At 37.6% G+C, this 15441-nt stretch overlaps 1 protein-coding gene across 1 annotated transcript in view; it reads left to right on the top strand.

The window, feature by feature from the left end:
* Positions 1–13482, top strand: part of ALDH7A1 (aldehyde dehydrogenase 7 family member A1) — a 40624-nt gene extending 27142 nt beyond the window's left edge. Inside the window, exons 14-18 of the mRNA XM_004384289.3 lie at positions 768–884; positions 2170–2267; positions 2471–2544; positions 11825–11900; positions 13229–13482. Of these exons, the coding sequence (XP_004384346.1) occupies positions 768–884; positions 2170–2267; positions 2471–2544; positions 11825–11900; positions 13229–13283 (420 nt within the window). The 3' untranslated portion in view covers positions 13284–13482. The remainder of the gene's footprint in view (positions 1–767; positions 885–2169; positions 2268–2470; positions 2545–11824; positions 11901–13228) is intronic.
* The last annotated feature ends 1959 nt before the right edge of the window (positions 13483–15441 follow it).

Genomic DNA, 15441 nt, shown 5'->3' with positions numbered 1-15441 from the left:
CACGTCTAATTGGACAGCTTGGACAGCTGTGTGTTTGTTTTTTTTTTTTTTTTTTGGTTACTCACTTACATTGAGTTTTTCCAAAGCAATCAGCTTAATCTTTATAGAATTGCTCTTTCTTTTTTTGTTTGTGTAATATTTATTTAAGCGACATACTGCAGTATGGCATTACAGTAACAAATACAGCTGGCAGACAGAGGATTGGGAGTAAATACAGTTGACTCTTGGTAAACGTACAGCTGAAATGGTACGAGAATTATAGAGACACACTAGGGAGTCGACCCTCAGCCAAAGCGGCTTTCTGTGGGCATCAAACTGTTTTATAGAAAGAGAGGTGAGCATTAGGTAAGTGGAGAGGAACTAGTAATTTGGTTACATGGAGATTGGTTGAGAGATTTTCTACAGTATACTCTTGTGGATCTTTTGATTTTGTACGATTGGTGTAGATTACCTATTTTAAAATTATATTAATTGAAAAAATAACAACTTCTTGTCATGACATTTTTTCAGCCTAACTTGGTTGTGACACAGGGCAGGGACCTCAATTGCTGAGTTCTCCTTTTTTTTTATTTTTCTCTGAACAACTAAGTTGGAACCAGTAGTAGGAACAGGTAATTTTCATTCATAATGGGAAGTTATTTTGGAGAAATAATTCACCTAGTAAATAGTGTTAATATTTTTCTCATAAGTATATGCAAAGGTTGTGTCCTCTAGATCTCAACACTAGAAAACAAAATGCTTTAATTCTTTTTATTTCTCTACTCAAGGTCATGGATCGCCCTGGGAACTATGTAGAACCGACAATTGTGACAGGTCTTGCCCATGACGCATCTATCGTGCACACAGAAACTTTTGCTCCAATTCTTTATGTCTTTAAATTCAAGGTAACAGTTGATTCTCTCTTTTCTGTAGTCTAATGTTGAAACAAATGAAAAGACTAGGGGAAAATGAAGGTATATTATGTTTCACTCAATTAGCCTCTAGGGAGGTTTTAGAAAGTCACTCTGTTTAGTTAAAATTTGAAGGTTAAGGAAAAAGTATGATGAGATGAACACTTTACAGCCGTAAAGCATGTCAGCCTAGCTACCCAGGAAACCAAGATGGGTAGAGGAGTGACGCTGGAATTTATGCAGAGTCCTCCTCTCCTGTGGACCATCAAGGCAGTGTCTACACACGAGAATTGTGGAGAGTTGGATAGTCTGCTGTTAAGTATTGGCAGACAAAATGAGAAAATGTGAGGCAATCTAAAGATCTACAGTTACAGCCTGTGTCAGAGGACATGCTATGCAGGTTTTAACAGGTGAAGATAACCAGAGGGTCTAAGACACTAGCCTTGCCAGCAAGTATGTAGGATTAGTTTTGAGACTCAGAAATTAAATCAAGGTTTGAATGTGCCATGATTAACAGTTAAAGGATAATGAGAATTGTACCATGTTGCAACTATATGGTTGCATTTCTTCATATCTTTAAATTATCTATAATCTTTTCACATATAGTGACTATAGAGAATAGTAATTTGATGTTTTACTGTGTGTGTGTGTGCGTGTATATGTGTATGTTAACCTGTATTTGTGTGTGTGTGACTATGAGACCTTGGGGTAAATATTTAACCTCTTCCAAAGAGATAAAATATTCTCATTAAGGATTATGTCTTCTTTCTTGGTTTACTCTTTCACTTTAGGAGAGCACATCCTCAGTTGCCTTATCTGTAAAATTTATATGTTATAGACCTGTCCCATAGGGTAAGGATTAAACAAGTACAGCTGCTGACCAAAAGGTCGAGTTTGAATCCACCGGCCACTCCTTAGAAACCCTACGAGGCAGTTCTACCCTGTCCTACAGGGTCGCTATGAGTTGTAGTCGACTCGATGGCAGTGGGTTTTGTGTTTTTTGTTTATGCATGAAAAATTCTTAAGTCAGTGCACTCCATTAATGTTAGCAGTTATATAGCTAGCTGAATGGAAGAATGTTACTAATATTTATTTCTCAATAAAGTACAATTAGAGGAAAAAAGTCACAAAACACTATGTAAGAGAAACATAGAATTACTAAAATGTGAACTTTATGTGCACTAAAATTATTCTGGTACATCTCATGAAATGGGTTTAATATCAGTGAACTTTGACCTGAACACTATCATCTAACAACTTCTAATCTCTCTCCTTTTAGAATGAAGACGACGCCTTTGCGTGGAATAATGAAGTAAAACAGGGGCTTTCAAGTAGTGTCTTTACCAAGGATTTGGGAAGAATCTTCCGCTGGCTTGGGTATATCTTTATCTGTTTTGAAAATTTGTGTAAATCAGGTTTGTGTGATGAATGCACTTTAAAAAAAGAAAAGGGAACTGTCAGAGTTGAAAGTGCAGTTTTAGTATTGGGAGTCTTAAGAGCTTTTGTTTGCTTGGGTTCTTTTTTGATTGTTTTTAATTTCCTGTACATTGCTGTCACTATGCCTCCCTTTTTACACACAGACCTAAAGGATCAGACTGTGGCATCGTAAACGTCAATGTTCCAACGAATGGGGCTGAGATTGGAGGTGCATTTGGTATGTAGAGAATTGTTTCTCGTCTCCCATGTAGGGGAGCAAAGGAAAAGCAGTAGTGGCTTTAAGAAAAGTTTGACCACAAAACTGAAACACAGCTTGTATTCTGAAATAATAATTTTATTAAATCTAAATGCATGAGAGCTTTTATTCCATATTCAGAGTTAATGCCTAGGGCCCTGTGTTCTATCTTGATACAGCATTCTGTTAGAAGTGGGGTTTTACATGGGGTATGTGAACCCCTGAAATTATGACATCTGCTTTCTGGGGACACTGTCCAAAACCCAAAAAAGATTAAAACCCCTGCTTTAGAGCCAGAAAAGTTCACACAAAATATTCTGGGTTTTATTTGCAAAGCAGTAAATGATAAGCTTTATCTTCACTAGAGAAAATGTTACGTTGTTTCTTTTCACTAAGCCCTGCTCCTGTTTTTTCTTAATAAGCCTTGAGGTTTGTTTTTTTTTTTTTTAAAATAATATACTATTGTGTTTTAGGTGAAAGCTTACACAGCAAATTAGGTTCCCCTTTAACAATTTTTTATACAAATTGTTTCCTGCCATTGGTTACAATTTTTACAATGTGTCGACATTCTGATTATCTGCATTGTGTTTGTTCTGTTTCCATTGATCTATATTCCCTTTCCCTCCTTGACTTCTCATCTTTGCTTTTGGGTAAATGTTGACAGCTTAGTCTCATATAGTTAATTGCTTAAGGGAGCATATTACTCACAGGTGATATTTTTTATTTTATAAGCCAATCTACTATTTGGCTGAAAGGTGACCTACAGAAATAGCTTCAATTCCAAGTTCAAAAGTTATTTTAGAGCTATAGTCTTGGGGCTTCCTCTAGTCTCTATCGGTCCAGTAGGTCTGGCTTTTTTGAGGAATTTGAGTTTTGTTCTACATTTTTCTCCCTTTCTATCTGGGACCTTCTATTGTGTCCCTAGTCAGAATGTTTGGTAATGGTAGCTGGGCACTGTCTAGTTCTCCTGGTCTCAGGTTAGAAGAGGCTATGGTTTGTGTGGGCTGTTAGTCCCATGGACTTGTTTTTTCTTTGAGCTTTTGATTTCTTTTATTCTCTTTTGCTCCATACAAGTAAAAACCAATAGTTGTATCTTAGATGGCAGCTTGCAAGCTTTTAAGACCCCAGGCACTACTCACCAAACTAGGATGTAGAACATTGTCTTTGTGAACTATGTTTTGCCAATTGACTAAGCTGTCCCCTACTACTATGATCCCAAGCCTTTTAACCCCGTAAACCAACGCTGCGAGTTGTTTGGTTATGTCTAGGAGGCCTCTGTAACAGTGCCCCCATGTGGCTTGTTACGTATGTGGATATATATGCAGCACATACAAATGTGTATATACATAGGCCTACAGATACACCTATACATGCATGTGCATTTACTCATCTATGCCTTTGTATACACTTATACACATCCACATCTACCTATGTAATCACACACATATTTTTTGGTTATTTTTACCGTTATTGCAAAATTGTATGTTATAGCATTTACCGAAATTGTCCCTTTTTCTCATGTACTTCTTTTTTTTTTAAATTTTATTGCGCTTTAGGTGAAAATTTACCATTCAAGTTAATTTCTCATTCAGAAATTTATACACATATTGTTTTGTTCCATTGGTTACAGTCCCTACAATGTGACAGCATGCTCCCCCTTTCCCACCTGGGTTCCCTGTGTCCATTGTCCAGTTCCTGTCCCTTTCTGCCTTCTTGTCTGGCTTTTGGGCAGGAGTTGCCATTTGGTCTTGTATATTTGATTGAACTAAGTCTTGTGTACTTCTTAGTGCCTTTTTTTTACCTTGGTCAAGTTGTACTGACTTCACCCATATTTGATCTTGACTTTTCCATCACGAAAAGTAACAAGTGTCTACTATCTAGAAAGTGATTCCCCCTCCCTCTGCCCCCTATCCCTGGAACCATCAAAGAACTTTGCTTTCTGTGTGTATACCTATTCTTGGCTTTTTATAATAGTGAGACCATACAATATTTGTCTTTTTATGATTGAATTATTTCACTCAGTAAAATGTCCTCCAGATTCATTATTCTTTATAGTTGCATAGTATTCCATTATATGTATGTACCACAATTTGTTTATTCAGTCATCTGTTGATGGGCACCTAGGATGTTTCCATCTTTTTGCTATTGTGAATAATGCTGCAATGAACATAGATGTGCATATGTCTATTCGTGTCACTGCACTTATAGTTCTAGGATATATACCTAGGGGTGGGATTGCTGGATCATAAGGTATTTCTACTTTTAGCTTTTTGAGAAAGCGCCATACTGTTTTCTGTAGTGGTTGTGACATTTTACAACCCCACCAGCAATGTATAAGAGTTCCAATCCCCCTACAACCTCAGCAGCACTTTTTTTAAATCACTGCCATTTTTGCAGAGGTGAGATGGTATCTCATTGTAGTTTTGACTTGCATCTGCCTAATGACTAATGCTGTGGAGACCCAGTGGAGCAATGGTTAAGAGCTCAGGCTGCTAACCAAAAGGTCTTCAGTTTGAATCCACTAGCTGCTCCTTGGAAACCCTATGGGGCAGTTTTGCTCTGTACTATAGGGTCGCTATGATTCAAAATCGACTTTGACAGCAACAGGGTTTTTTTTTTTTTTTTTTTTTTAATAACTGATGATCGTGAACATTTTTTCATGTATTTGTTGAATGTCCTCTTTGGTGAAGTGTCTGTTCATGTCCTTTGCCCATTTTTTGATTGGATTGTTCATCTTTTTGTTGTTGAGTTGTTGAAGTTTTCTATGTGTTTTAGAGATTAGATGCTTATCAGATATGTCGTTGCCTAAGATTTTTTCCCAGTCTGTAGGTTCTTTTTTTACTCTGTTGGTGAAGTCTTTTGATGAGCATAAGTGTTTAATTTTTAGGAGGTCCTGGTTATCTAATGTATCTTCTGTTGTTCATGAACTTTTAGTTGTGTTTGATAGGCTTTTTATGCCGAAAATTTAGGTCCCTTAGTTTTGTCCCTATGTTATCTTCCAGGAACTTTCTAGTTTTAGCTCTAACATGTCTTTGATCCATTTTGAGTTAGTTTTTGTGCATGGTGTAAGGTATGGATCCTGATTCATTTTTCTGCATATGGATATCCAGTTTTACCAGCACCATTTGTTAAAGATACTATTTCTTCTCCGTTGAATATACTTCGACCCTTTTGTCGAAGATCAGCTGCCCTAGATGGATGGATTTACTTCTGGGTATTAATTGTATTGCATTGCTCTATGTGTTTGTCATTGAACCAGTACCATGTTGTTTTGATTACTATGGCTGTGTTGTAAGTTTTGAGATTGGGAAGTGTAAGCCCTCCTACTTTGTTCCTCTTCAACATTGCTTTAGCTATTTGGGGCCTCCTTCCTTTCTATATAAAGTTGTAGATTAGTTTTTCCATTTCATTAAAGAATGTTGTTAGGATTTGAATCAGGATTGCATTATCTCTATAGATTGCTCTTGGTAGTATTGACATTTTCACAATGTTATGTCTTCCAATCCGTGAGCGTGGAGTGTGTTTTCATTTATGCAGATCTCTTCCAGTTTCTTCCAGTAGTGTTTTAATAGTTTTCCTTGTATACAGTAAGTCTTTTCTGTCCCTGGTTAGGTTTATTCCTAGGTATTTCATCCTTTTGGGGACTATTGCAAATGATATTATTTTCTTGATTTCCTTTTCAGAGTCCTCCTTGTTAATGTAGAGGAACCCAACTGATTTCGGTGTATTGATCTTTTACCCTACCACTTTGTTGAGTTGTTCTATTAGTTCCAATAACTTTCTTGTGGAGTCTCTGGAATTTTTTGTGTATAGAATCATGTCATCTGTGAATAAGAATGGTTTTACTTCTTCCTTGCTGATTTGGATAGCCTTTATTTTCCTTTCTTGCCTTATTGCTGTAACTGGGACTTTAGTACAATACTGAATAAGAGTGTTGATAAAGGGCATCCTCATCTCATTCCCTTTCTCAAGGGGAATGCTCTCAATCTTTCTTATATAATTTCTCCTTATATGAGAGTAATGTTGGCTGTTGGTTTTTGCATATATGCCCTTAATTATGTTGAGGAATTTCCCTTCTATTCCTATTTTGCTGAGAGTTTTTATCAAGAAAAGGTGTTGGATTTTATCAAATGCTTTTTCTGTGTCGATTGAGATGATCATGTGTTTCTTTTCCTTTGTTTTATTTATGTAGTGAATTACATTCATTGATTTTCTAATGTTGAACCATCCTTGCATCCCTGGTATGAGTCCCCCTTGGTCATGATGTATGATTTTTATGATATGCAGTTGAATTCTGTTAGCTAGAATTTTATTCAGAATTTTTGTGTTTATGTTCATGAGGGATATTGGTCTGTAATTTTCTTTTTTAGTGATATCTTTGACTTTGGTATCAGGGTTATGCCGGCTTTATAGAATGAGTTAGAGAGTATTCCTTCTTTTTCTATGTTCTGGAATAGATTTAGTAGAATTGGTGTTAATTCTACTGAATGTTTGGTAGAAGTCTCCAGTGAAGCTGTCTGGGCCAGGCCTTTTCTTTGTTGGGAGTTGTTTTTTTTTAATGACCGCTTCAGTTTCTTCTTTTGTTATGGGTCTGTTCAAATTTTATACCTCTATTTGTGTTAGTTTAGGTAGGTGGTGTGTTTCTAGAAATTTGTCCATTTCTTCTAGGGTTTCAAATTTGTTGGAGTACAGTTTTTCATAATATTCTATGATGATCCTTTTTATCTCAGTTCTGTTATAATGTCACCCATCTCATTTCTTATTTTGGTTATTTGCATCTTCTCATTTTTTTCCTTTGTAAGTTTGGCCAGTGGTTTGTCAATTTTATTGATCCTCTCAGAACCAATTCCTAGTCTTTTTGATTCTTTCTATTGTTTTTCTGTTTTCAATTTCATTTATTTCTGCTCTGATCCGTATTATTTCCTTTCTTCTGGTGACTGGACTTCTTTTGCTACTCCTTTTCTATTTGTTCAAGCTGTAGGGTTAAGATATTGATTTTGGCCTTTTCCTCTTTTTTTGATGTATACATTTATTGCTATAATTTCTCCTCTGAGCACTGCTTTTGCTGTATCCCAAAGGTTTTGGTATGCTGTTTTCATTCTCATTTGATTCTAGGAATTTTTTTTTAATAATCAAAAGGTAGAAGATTTTATTTGAACAGTAAATTTTAAATAAGTATAGTGAAAGGATACAACCTGATGCACACCATTCCTGATTTTAAACCACACAGTATCTCCTTGTTCTGTTCAAATAACTGCCTCTTGGTCTATGTACAGGTTCTACATGAACACAATTAAGTGTTCTGAAATTCCCATTCTTTGTAATATTATCCATAATTTGTTATGATCTACACAGTATAATGCATTTTCAGAGTCAATAAAACACACGTAAACATCTCTCTGGTATTTTCTGCTTTTAGCCAAGATCCATCTGACATCAGCTATAATATCCCTGGTTCCATGTCCTCTTCTGATGATTCTAGGAATTTTTTAATTTCATTTTTAATTTCTTCTATTACCCAGTAGTTTTTAAGGAAGCTGTTATTCAGTTTCCATATATTTAATTTTTTCCTTGTTCTTTCTGTTTGTATTACTTTGATGTTTTTGAATTTATTGATGCTTGCTTTGTGGCCTAAAATATGATTTGTTCTGGAGAATGAACCATGTGCACTGGAGAAGAATGTGTACTGTGCTGCTGTTGAGTGGTGTGTTCTGTGTATGTCTATGAGGTCAAGTTGGTTGATTGTGTTATTTAGATCTTCTGTATCTTTGTTGAGTTTTCTTTCTAGTTATTCTGTCCATGATTGAAATGGTGTGGTAAAGTCTCCTACTATTATTGTAGAACTGCCTATTTCTCTTTTCAATTCTGTTAGAATTTGTTTTATGTATTTCAGAAGTCTGTCATAGGGTGTGTAAATATTTATTATGGGGATGTCCTCTTGGTGGACTGACCCTTTAATCATTATATAATGCCCTTCCTTGTCTCTTATAATGGATTTTGACTTAAAGTCTATTTTATCAGAGATAATTACTGCCATTCCTCTCTTTGGTTACTGTTTGCTTAAGATATATATTTTCTACCCTTTGATTTTTAACCTATTTGTGTCTTTGTGTCTAAGGTGTATGTCTTTTAGGTAACATATTAATGGGTCATTTTTTTTAATCCATTCTGCCACCCTCTGTCTCTTGACTGGTGCATTTAAACCATTTACATTACCGTGTGAATATGAATAGGTATGAATTTACTCCTGCCGTTTTGTTATGCTTTTTTGTGGTGTTAATGGTTTCTTTGTTCTGCATAATTTTCTGTGCTGAGTTCTTTTAGCTTATGGGTTTTCTTTTCATTCCCTTTGTTGTAAACCTTGAGTTTTTAAAGCTTAAATTTAGTAATAGCTTAAAAAGCAATCAATTAATTTTACTTATTAAAAGTGATCCATTGGAAATAGATAGTGGTGATGGTTGCACAACATGATGAAAGTAACTAATGTCACTGAACTGTATATGTAAAAAATGTTGAAATGACAATTTTTTTGTTATATACACACCACAATAAAAATAAATAAAAGGGATCCAAAGTATAGTAAGAACAGATTGATTTTTTTTAATATAGAAGCAAAACAAACATGTATTAATACATGTAAGAAGCTTATTAGTAGAAGTCTTGTTATATTTTTAGATCAAACACTACAGTTACTATTCAGTATGCTGACTACTGACTAAAGCCTCTATTTTCAGTTCAGCCTCTTGCTCCTACCCTCCACTATGTAGTCATCTGAATGCATGCGTATCTTACCTGCTCCTGCTGGAATCTTTAACTAATCCGTTTCCAGTTTCTGCCTGCTTTCTCCAATTGACTAGTCTTTATTTAAACTTTTAAAATTAATTTTATTTTTAAAGGTGGATCTCTCTGTCTGCGTGTGTGTGTATAAAAATTGTTTTAGCCTTGTACTGGAAGAATCAGTTCTGTGCCCACACTTTCCTCCTCCTTTCTCAGAGGCAGCGGCTTTGTGATACTTCTTGCTAAAACTAAAAGTAAATTTATCTCAGTATTCTAAATATTATGCTTTAACTACTGTCTCCAGATTTGACAACTTCAGAAATTATTTTTTGATCCCCTATTATTAACCTTAAATCCTTCACTTTTCTGTATCTTCTAATATATTATCACAATTTTTGGTTCATCAATTTGATTTATTATAACTGTGTGAATATTAATCTTGTTGAATTCATGTAGTTGTCTATAATTTGTTTTCTTATAGAACTGTTTTTTTCCTTTCAGTTAAATTTTTCATTGGCTTGATTTTCTGTGTATTTATTGTTAAGTTGGCTCACACCCTCCAATGTCTACTTAGTATAATTTCCCACAGTGTCCAGCCCATCAGTTCCCTTTTTCTCCCCTTGTGGAGTGCTCTGTCCTCTTACTATGATCTGGACTTGTAGTTCTGCAGGCTTGCTGCACAGCTTTACCCCTGGATCTCCCTTGGCTATCATCGTAGGAATTTCATTTGTTTGTTTTCCTGTGTTGGCTCCCCTATTTTCTGGATCTCATGTTTTCTTTCTTGGTTTACTCCTTCATTTTGGTGGAGCACATCCTCTAGAGGCATATGAAAGAGAGTACATAGAAGATAAATTTACATTTCTGAAAATGCAATTCAGAATTTGCATTTCTGAAAATGGCTTTATACTACCCTTGTATTTGATTAATAGTATGGCTGGTACAAAATTCTAGGTTAGTGTGCTAGGGCTCCCTGAGACCATGTCCAGGTTCAGTGATCGGCTGGAAGGATTCACAGATCTCAGCATATAGTTGTACTCATGGCTACGATTTATTACAACAAGAGGCTACAAAGCAAAATCTGCAAAAGGAAGTCTGGAGGAAACCAGGCACCCAGCTTGAGAGTCCTCCCAGTGGAGTCACACAGGATGTGTTTAATTCCTCCAGCAATGTTGTGACAAGTGTGAAATACTGTCTACCAGAGAAGCTCATTAGAGAGTCAGTGCCTGAAGTTTTTATTGGAGCTGGTCAATGTAGGCACCCTCTGCCTAGCACTTACCAAGATTCCAGACTCCCAGAAGGAAGGCTGGTGTTTAGCATAAACTACTTTGTTTGTATAAAAACAATTGAGGCACAGTGAGCCGCCCTTATTACTTAGGGAATTTTATTATTAGCGTAAGGGGCCATTTACCAGTCATGTGCCTAGATGCTGCTCTTTTGTTTCCCTGTGATTTTTCTCTCCACATCCCACATATGCTCTGAGCCCCACATACTCTGTCCCGGAGCTTCCAGTTTGACTAATTTGTACTTCTCCCATAATTTACATTCACTCTCTTGCTTATAAAACTTACAGAACACGTTCTTAGTAGACTAAAATGAAGGGAAAAATCTTTATATTTCACTGTTTGTGATATCTGGAGCTCTCTAAAGTGCAGCCCCAGGGGTTGGAAGTTCGAACCCACCCAGCAGTACCACAGAAGAAAGGCCTGGTGATCTGCTTCTATAAAGATTACAGCTAAGAAAACTCTACAGAGTAGTGCTACTCTGTAACACTTGGGGTTGCCATGAGTTGAAATCAACTTGATGGCAACAGGTTTTTTTGTTTAAGAGGAGTAAAAGAAGCCAAACCTGGTGTCATCAAGTCAATTCCAATTTATAGCAACCCTATAGGACAGAATAGAAATGCCCTATAGGGTTTCCAAGGCTGTAATCTTTATGGAGGCAGATTGCTGCATCTTTGTCCTGCAAAGCAGCTGGTGGGTTCAAACTACTGACCTTTTGGTTAGCAGACAAGTGCTTAACCATTGTGCCACCAGGGCTCCTTTGAAGAGGAGTACTGGAGATATTTTATGTCAAGTAGCACAGTGCCTGGCACATTAGTTACTGCTTATTTGTGTGTATGCATATGTATTAGCATGTCTGTGTTGTACACTAAACCAGGAGTGATTTCTTCCCCCTGTGAACCTTTACAGCATTCATCCATACCTTGTAAGATTTTTTTGCACATCCAGCGGAGTCAGCATTGTCTGTTTATCTCTCATTTCCTTGCCTGGATGTTCATTTCTCGTGTCCTCACGAGGCATAGCATAGCACCCTTCACAGGGGAGGCGCTCAGGAATCAGCAAGGGTTGGCAGAGGAGAGAGTCTGGGCTAAATATATGTTGGGGAAAATGGATATAGTAACTGGTTAGGGCAGCTCTGGTCTCCTTTTAATACTGTCATGGAAAGAAGCTGCTCAAAAATGTGAAATTATTTTGTATTCCTTCAGGAGGTGAAAAGCATACTGGTGGTGGAAGGGAGTCTGGCAGTGATGCCTGGAAACAGTATATGAGAAGATCTACTTGGTAAGCAAAAGACTTTGGGAAGACGGGTTTGAGTGTAAAGCCTTTGGGAACGGATTCTTACCCTCTTCTACTTTCTGCTCTGTCTTCGTGCAGTTTCACTTCCTTTTTCTTTCTTAGTGTTTCACAGCTGTCTCCTCCCAGAGCACCCGTTTTATACTATTTTGTTTCTACCCTTCTTGTCTGACTTCAGCTAGTGCCCAGCGTCAGACTGTAACCATCCAGTTGGTTGATACCCCGGAGATGGCGTAGGAGCAGGACACCTGGGGTCAACCAGCAGGAGAAAGTGGAAGAGCTGCCTCTTTCATTTTCTCCTTGGATATGGTTACCACCTTGAAGACTATAAAACAGGGAGACGGATGGAGGTGGGCATGCAGGCCTGGGGTACCCCAGCTCTTGAAGTAGTAAGTGCGACCCTTGAAAGTAGATTAGCTCATTCACCTGGGACACACATAGCTGGCTAGGGAGTCTGCTTGCTGAGGGTCTTCCAGAGAGGCTTTGACTGGGAGTTGTTTCTTTTACTTTTAGTCTATTTTCCTCCCCCTTTTATCGAGTTGCAATGAAACAGAGATTGTGGGGTCAAGCCCATGCAGTGCCATGTTGTAGAAAGAGCACAGAGTGAGGAACGAAGAGACGTACATGCTCGTTCTTTGACTGCTTCCCACTAGCTCTGTGACCTCGGGTGCGTTTCTTGACCTTGAGTCCTAATAGCCTGAGCTCTTTTATTTCTGTCAGGAATTTCTGAGGTGCTTTTGGCTGTGGCTTGTTACATTGCAGACACATCCACATTGATTGTCCATTCCCACTCTTTGAAGTCAGATGTGTCCCTTTTACTTTTCTTCTGCACTGGAGATCTGGAGTGGCAAACATATTTAGGTATGGTCTTTCTGGAACCTGTTTAATGGAAACACTTCTCCTTTCAGGAGAAAAACAAGGTGACTAGTTAGTAGGGAAACTTTTATTTTCCAAAGTATAGTTTCTTACTTTATTTCTATCAAAATGGAAATACCTCTATTTTTTCTGATAATTCAGTGCAACCTATTGAAAGATACAAGGAGAAAAGTTACAGCCTGCATAATTTTATGCCCTGCTCAAGGAAAACTGTGAATAACCTGTGTAATATGTATTTCTAGGCAATTGTTTCTCTCCCTCTTTTTTAAATAAAATGATACATACTAACATTGTTTTGTATCCTAATTTTTTTCTTCACATATTTGCGACTTGAACATCTTACCTTGTTAATATATATAGATCTACTATGTTTTTTAATGGAATGGAAATACTCTGCATGTACTATCATTTATTTAATTTTGTTCATTTTTTTCCTCTAGTACCATCAACTACAGTAAGGACCTTCCTCTGGCCCAAGGAATCAAGTTTCAGTAAAGGCATTTTAGATTCACATTACTTCAAGACTTGCAGGCATTCCTGCAGTTCTTCTGAAGAAGACAAGGAAAATTAAGATGTGCCCTGAATAAATGTCCTGACTATGTCAGTGAGTAATCATCTATGCCCCTGAGGCCCTAACTAAATCAACAGACTAATTTTTGAAAAAGAAATAAAGTTGCATGATATAGCATATTTAGCAAAACAAATGGATTGTGTGGATTTTTATATCACTAGCTGTTATTGTTCATGCTTGGTAAAGTAGAGGGTCAGCAAAAAAGAGGAAGACCCTCAACAAGATGGATTGACACAGTGGCTGCAACAGTGGGGTCAAACATAGTAACTACTGTGGAACGGCACAGGACCGGGCAGCGTTTCATTCTGTTGTCCACAGGGTCTCTATATGAGTCAGAACTGACTCGATGGCACCTAACAACAACAACATTGTTGTTCATGGTTTTTAAAAAGTTTCTGATTATTTTATAATTAGAAGAAATAGTACATGCCATGGTAGAAATTTGGAAAAATATAGAACAAAGAATAGAGAAGAAAATAGAAGTCTTCTGAGTACAAGCAGGAACATCTCCTGAGCAAGTAAATGATTCTTGCGGCAAGTGTTGATTCACATTATCCTCCTCTGGCTTATATTGGAAAGGGTGTGATTGAAAATGAGCTAGCTGTAGCCCTTATATACAGAGAACTGTAGTGCAAAATTCACGTGGAATGGTTTGCTATGTTTAAAGTGACTAAGAGTATTCATCCGCAGTTATGGCTTTTTTTACTCATGATGACTTGTGTTGCTGTGGCAGAGATTTGCAGGGTAAACGTAGATTTTGCTCCTGCCTAGAACTTGCTGCCTGCTTGGGACTGTGTGCCAGAAACTGCCCGTGCAGAATTCTAATGTGCATCTGGATTTCTTGTGCCTTCTTTAGACCATTTTCTTCCGCTGTTAGGTTTCTGCAGTTGCCCTTGGATTTGTTCTTCAGAGAATAACTAGTGTGTGTGGCAGCATGTACGTGCAGTGAATTGGGGAAAGTTCACTCACTCGTTGCTGAGAGTCTCACTCCTTCTTATTGAGAATCTGCACAGGAGCCTTTGGACTGGTCAGGGCCCCTTGTCAAGCTCACACTGGCTCTTGGCATTCTCCTGTCTTCCTGGCGCTCTGCTTTCCCTCCCCACTGGGTAGGAGCCTTCACCCCTTCTACTCCTGCCAGATTGGATCAGGGCAGAGTCCTTTGAAGAAGATAACATTTGTAGACTGCCTGATGTATCAGGATGTATGAAGATGTTTGGGCAACTGGCAAAGAGTTTGGGGTTGAATTACAACACAGAAAAGCAAGCAAATGAAAAAGAGACAATCATAACACGGGTTAAGGGTAGGTGAAAGGCAGATTCCTTTTCTGTAATGAAAAATCAATGATACCTGAAATTACAATAGCAAGAAATAGCAACACAGGCTTATTAATAAGATAGGGAGGTAAATCCTGAAACGGTTTTTGCCTCTGGGGGTGGGTAAGTGGGGGGGGGCCTCGGAGATGAGGGATTGTTTTATATAACAAGTCTTGTAGAAGTGATCAAGAATGTATAAAACCAAGAGAATGTATAAAAATGAAAACAAAAGAAAATGATGTTGGAGAGTCATGTACTTGAAGTCGTACATTTCCAGCCCCCTTCCCTTATCCTAAGGAGCCCTGGTGGCACAGTGGTTAAAGTGACTGACTGCTAACCCAAAGGTAGGTGGTTCAAAACCACAGTGGTTGGAAACCACCAGCGGCTCCCCGGGAGAAGATATGGCAGTCTGCTTCCGTAGAGATTTACAGCCTTAGAAACCCAATGGGGTCGCTATGAGTCAGAATCGACTTGATGGCAGTGGGTTTTTGGTGGTCCCTGATTCCCCCTCCCCAGCCCACATGCACATACTTGCTAGTTCGCCCATTATTGATTTAGGGACCACTTAAAAAGTATAATCCTATTGAAAACCAAATCTTCCTCCACATTTCAAAGTTCAGAATAGACTATTCTGTATTAAGCTATAGATACACTTCTTTAAATAACCAGTTTAAGAAAATCATGCAATTTGGGCATTAACTTTAAAATAATACTATGGTTTTACTGTGATCCTTTTTTAGATCACAATGTAAGCAGTCTAACCTTGTTT

Source organism: Trichechus manatus, unplaced genomic scaffold (assembly GCF_000243295.1).
Source record: "Trichechus manatus latirostris isolate Lorelei unplaced genomic scaffold, TriManLat1.0 scaffold00121, whole genome shotgun sequence".
In the NCBI taxonomy this organism is placed as follows: Eukaryota; Metazoa; Chordata; class Mammalia; order Sirenia; family Trichechidae; genus Trichechus; species Trichechus manatus.
Note: the sequence above shows the minus strand (reverse complement) of the source record. Positions and strands in the feature narration are given on the sequence as shown.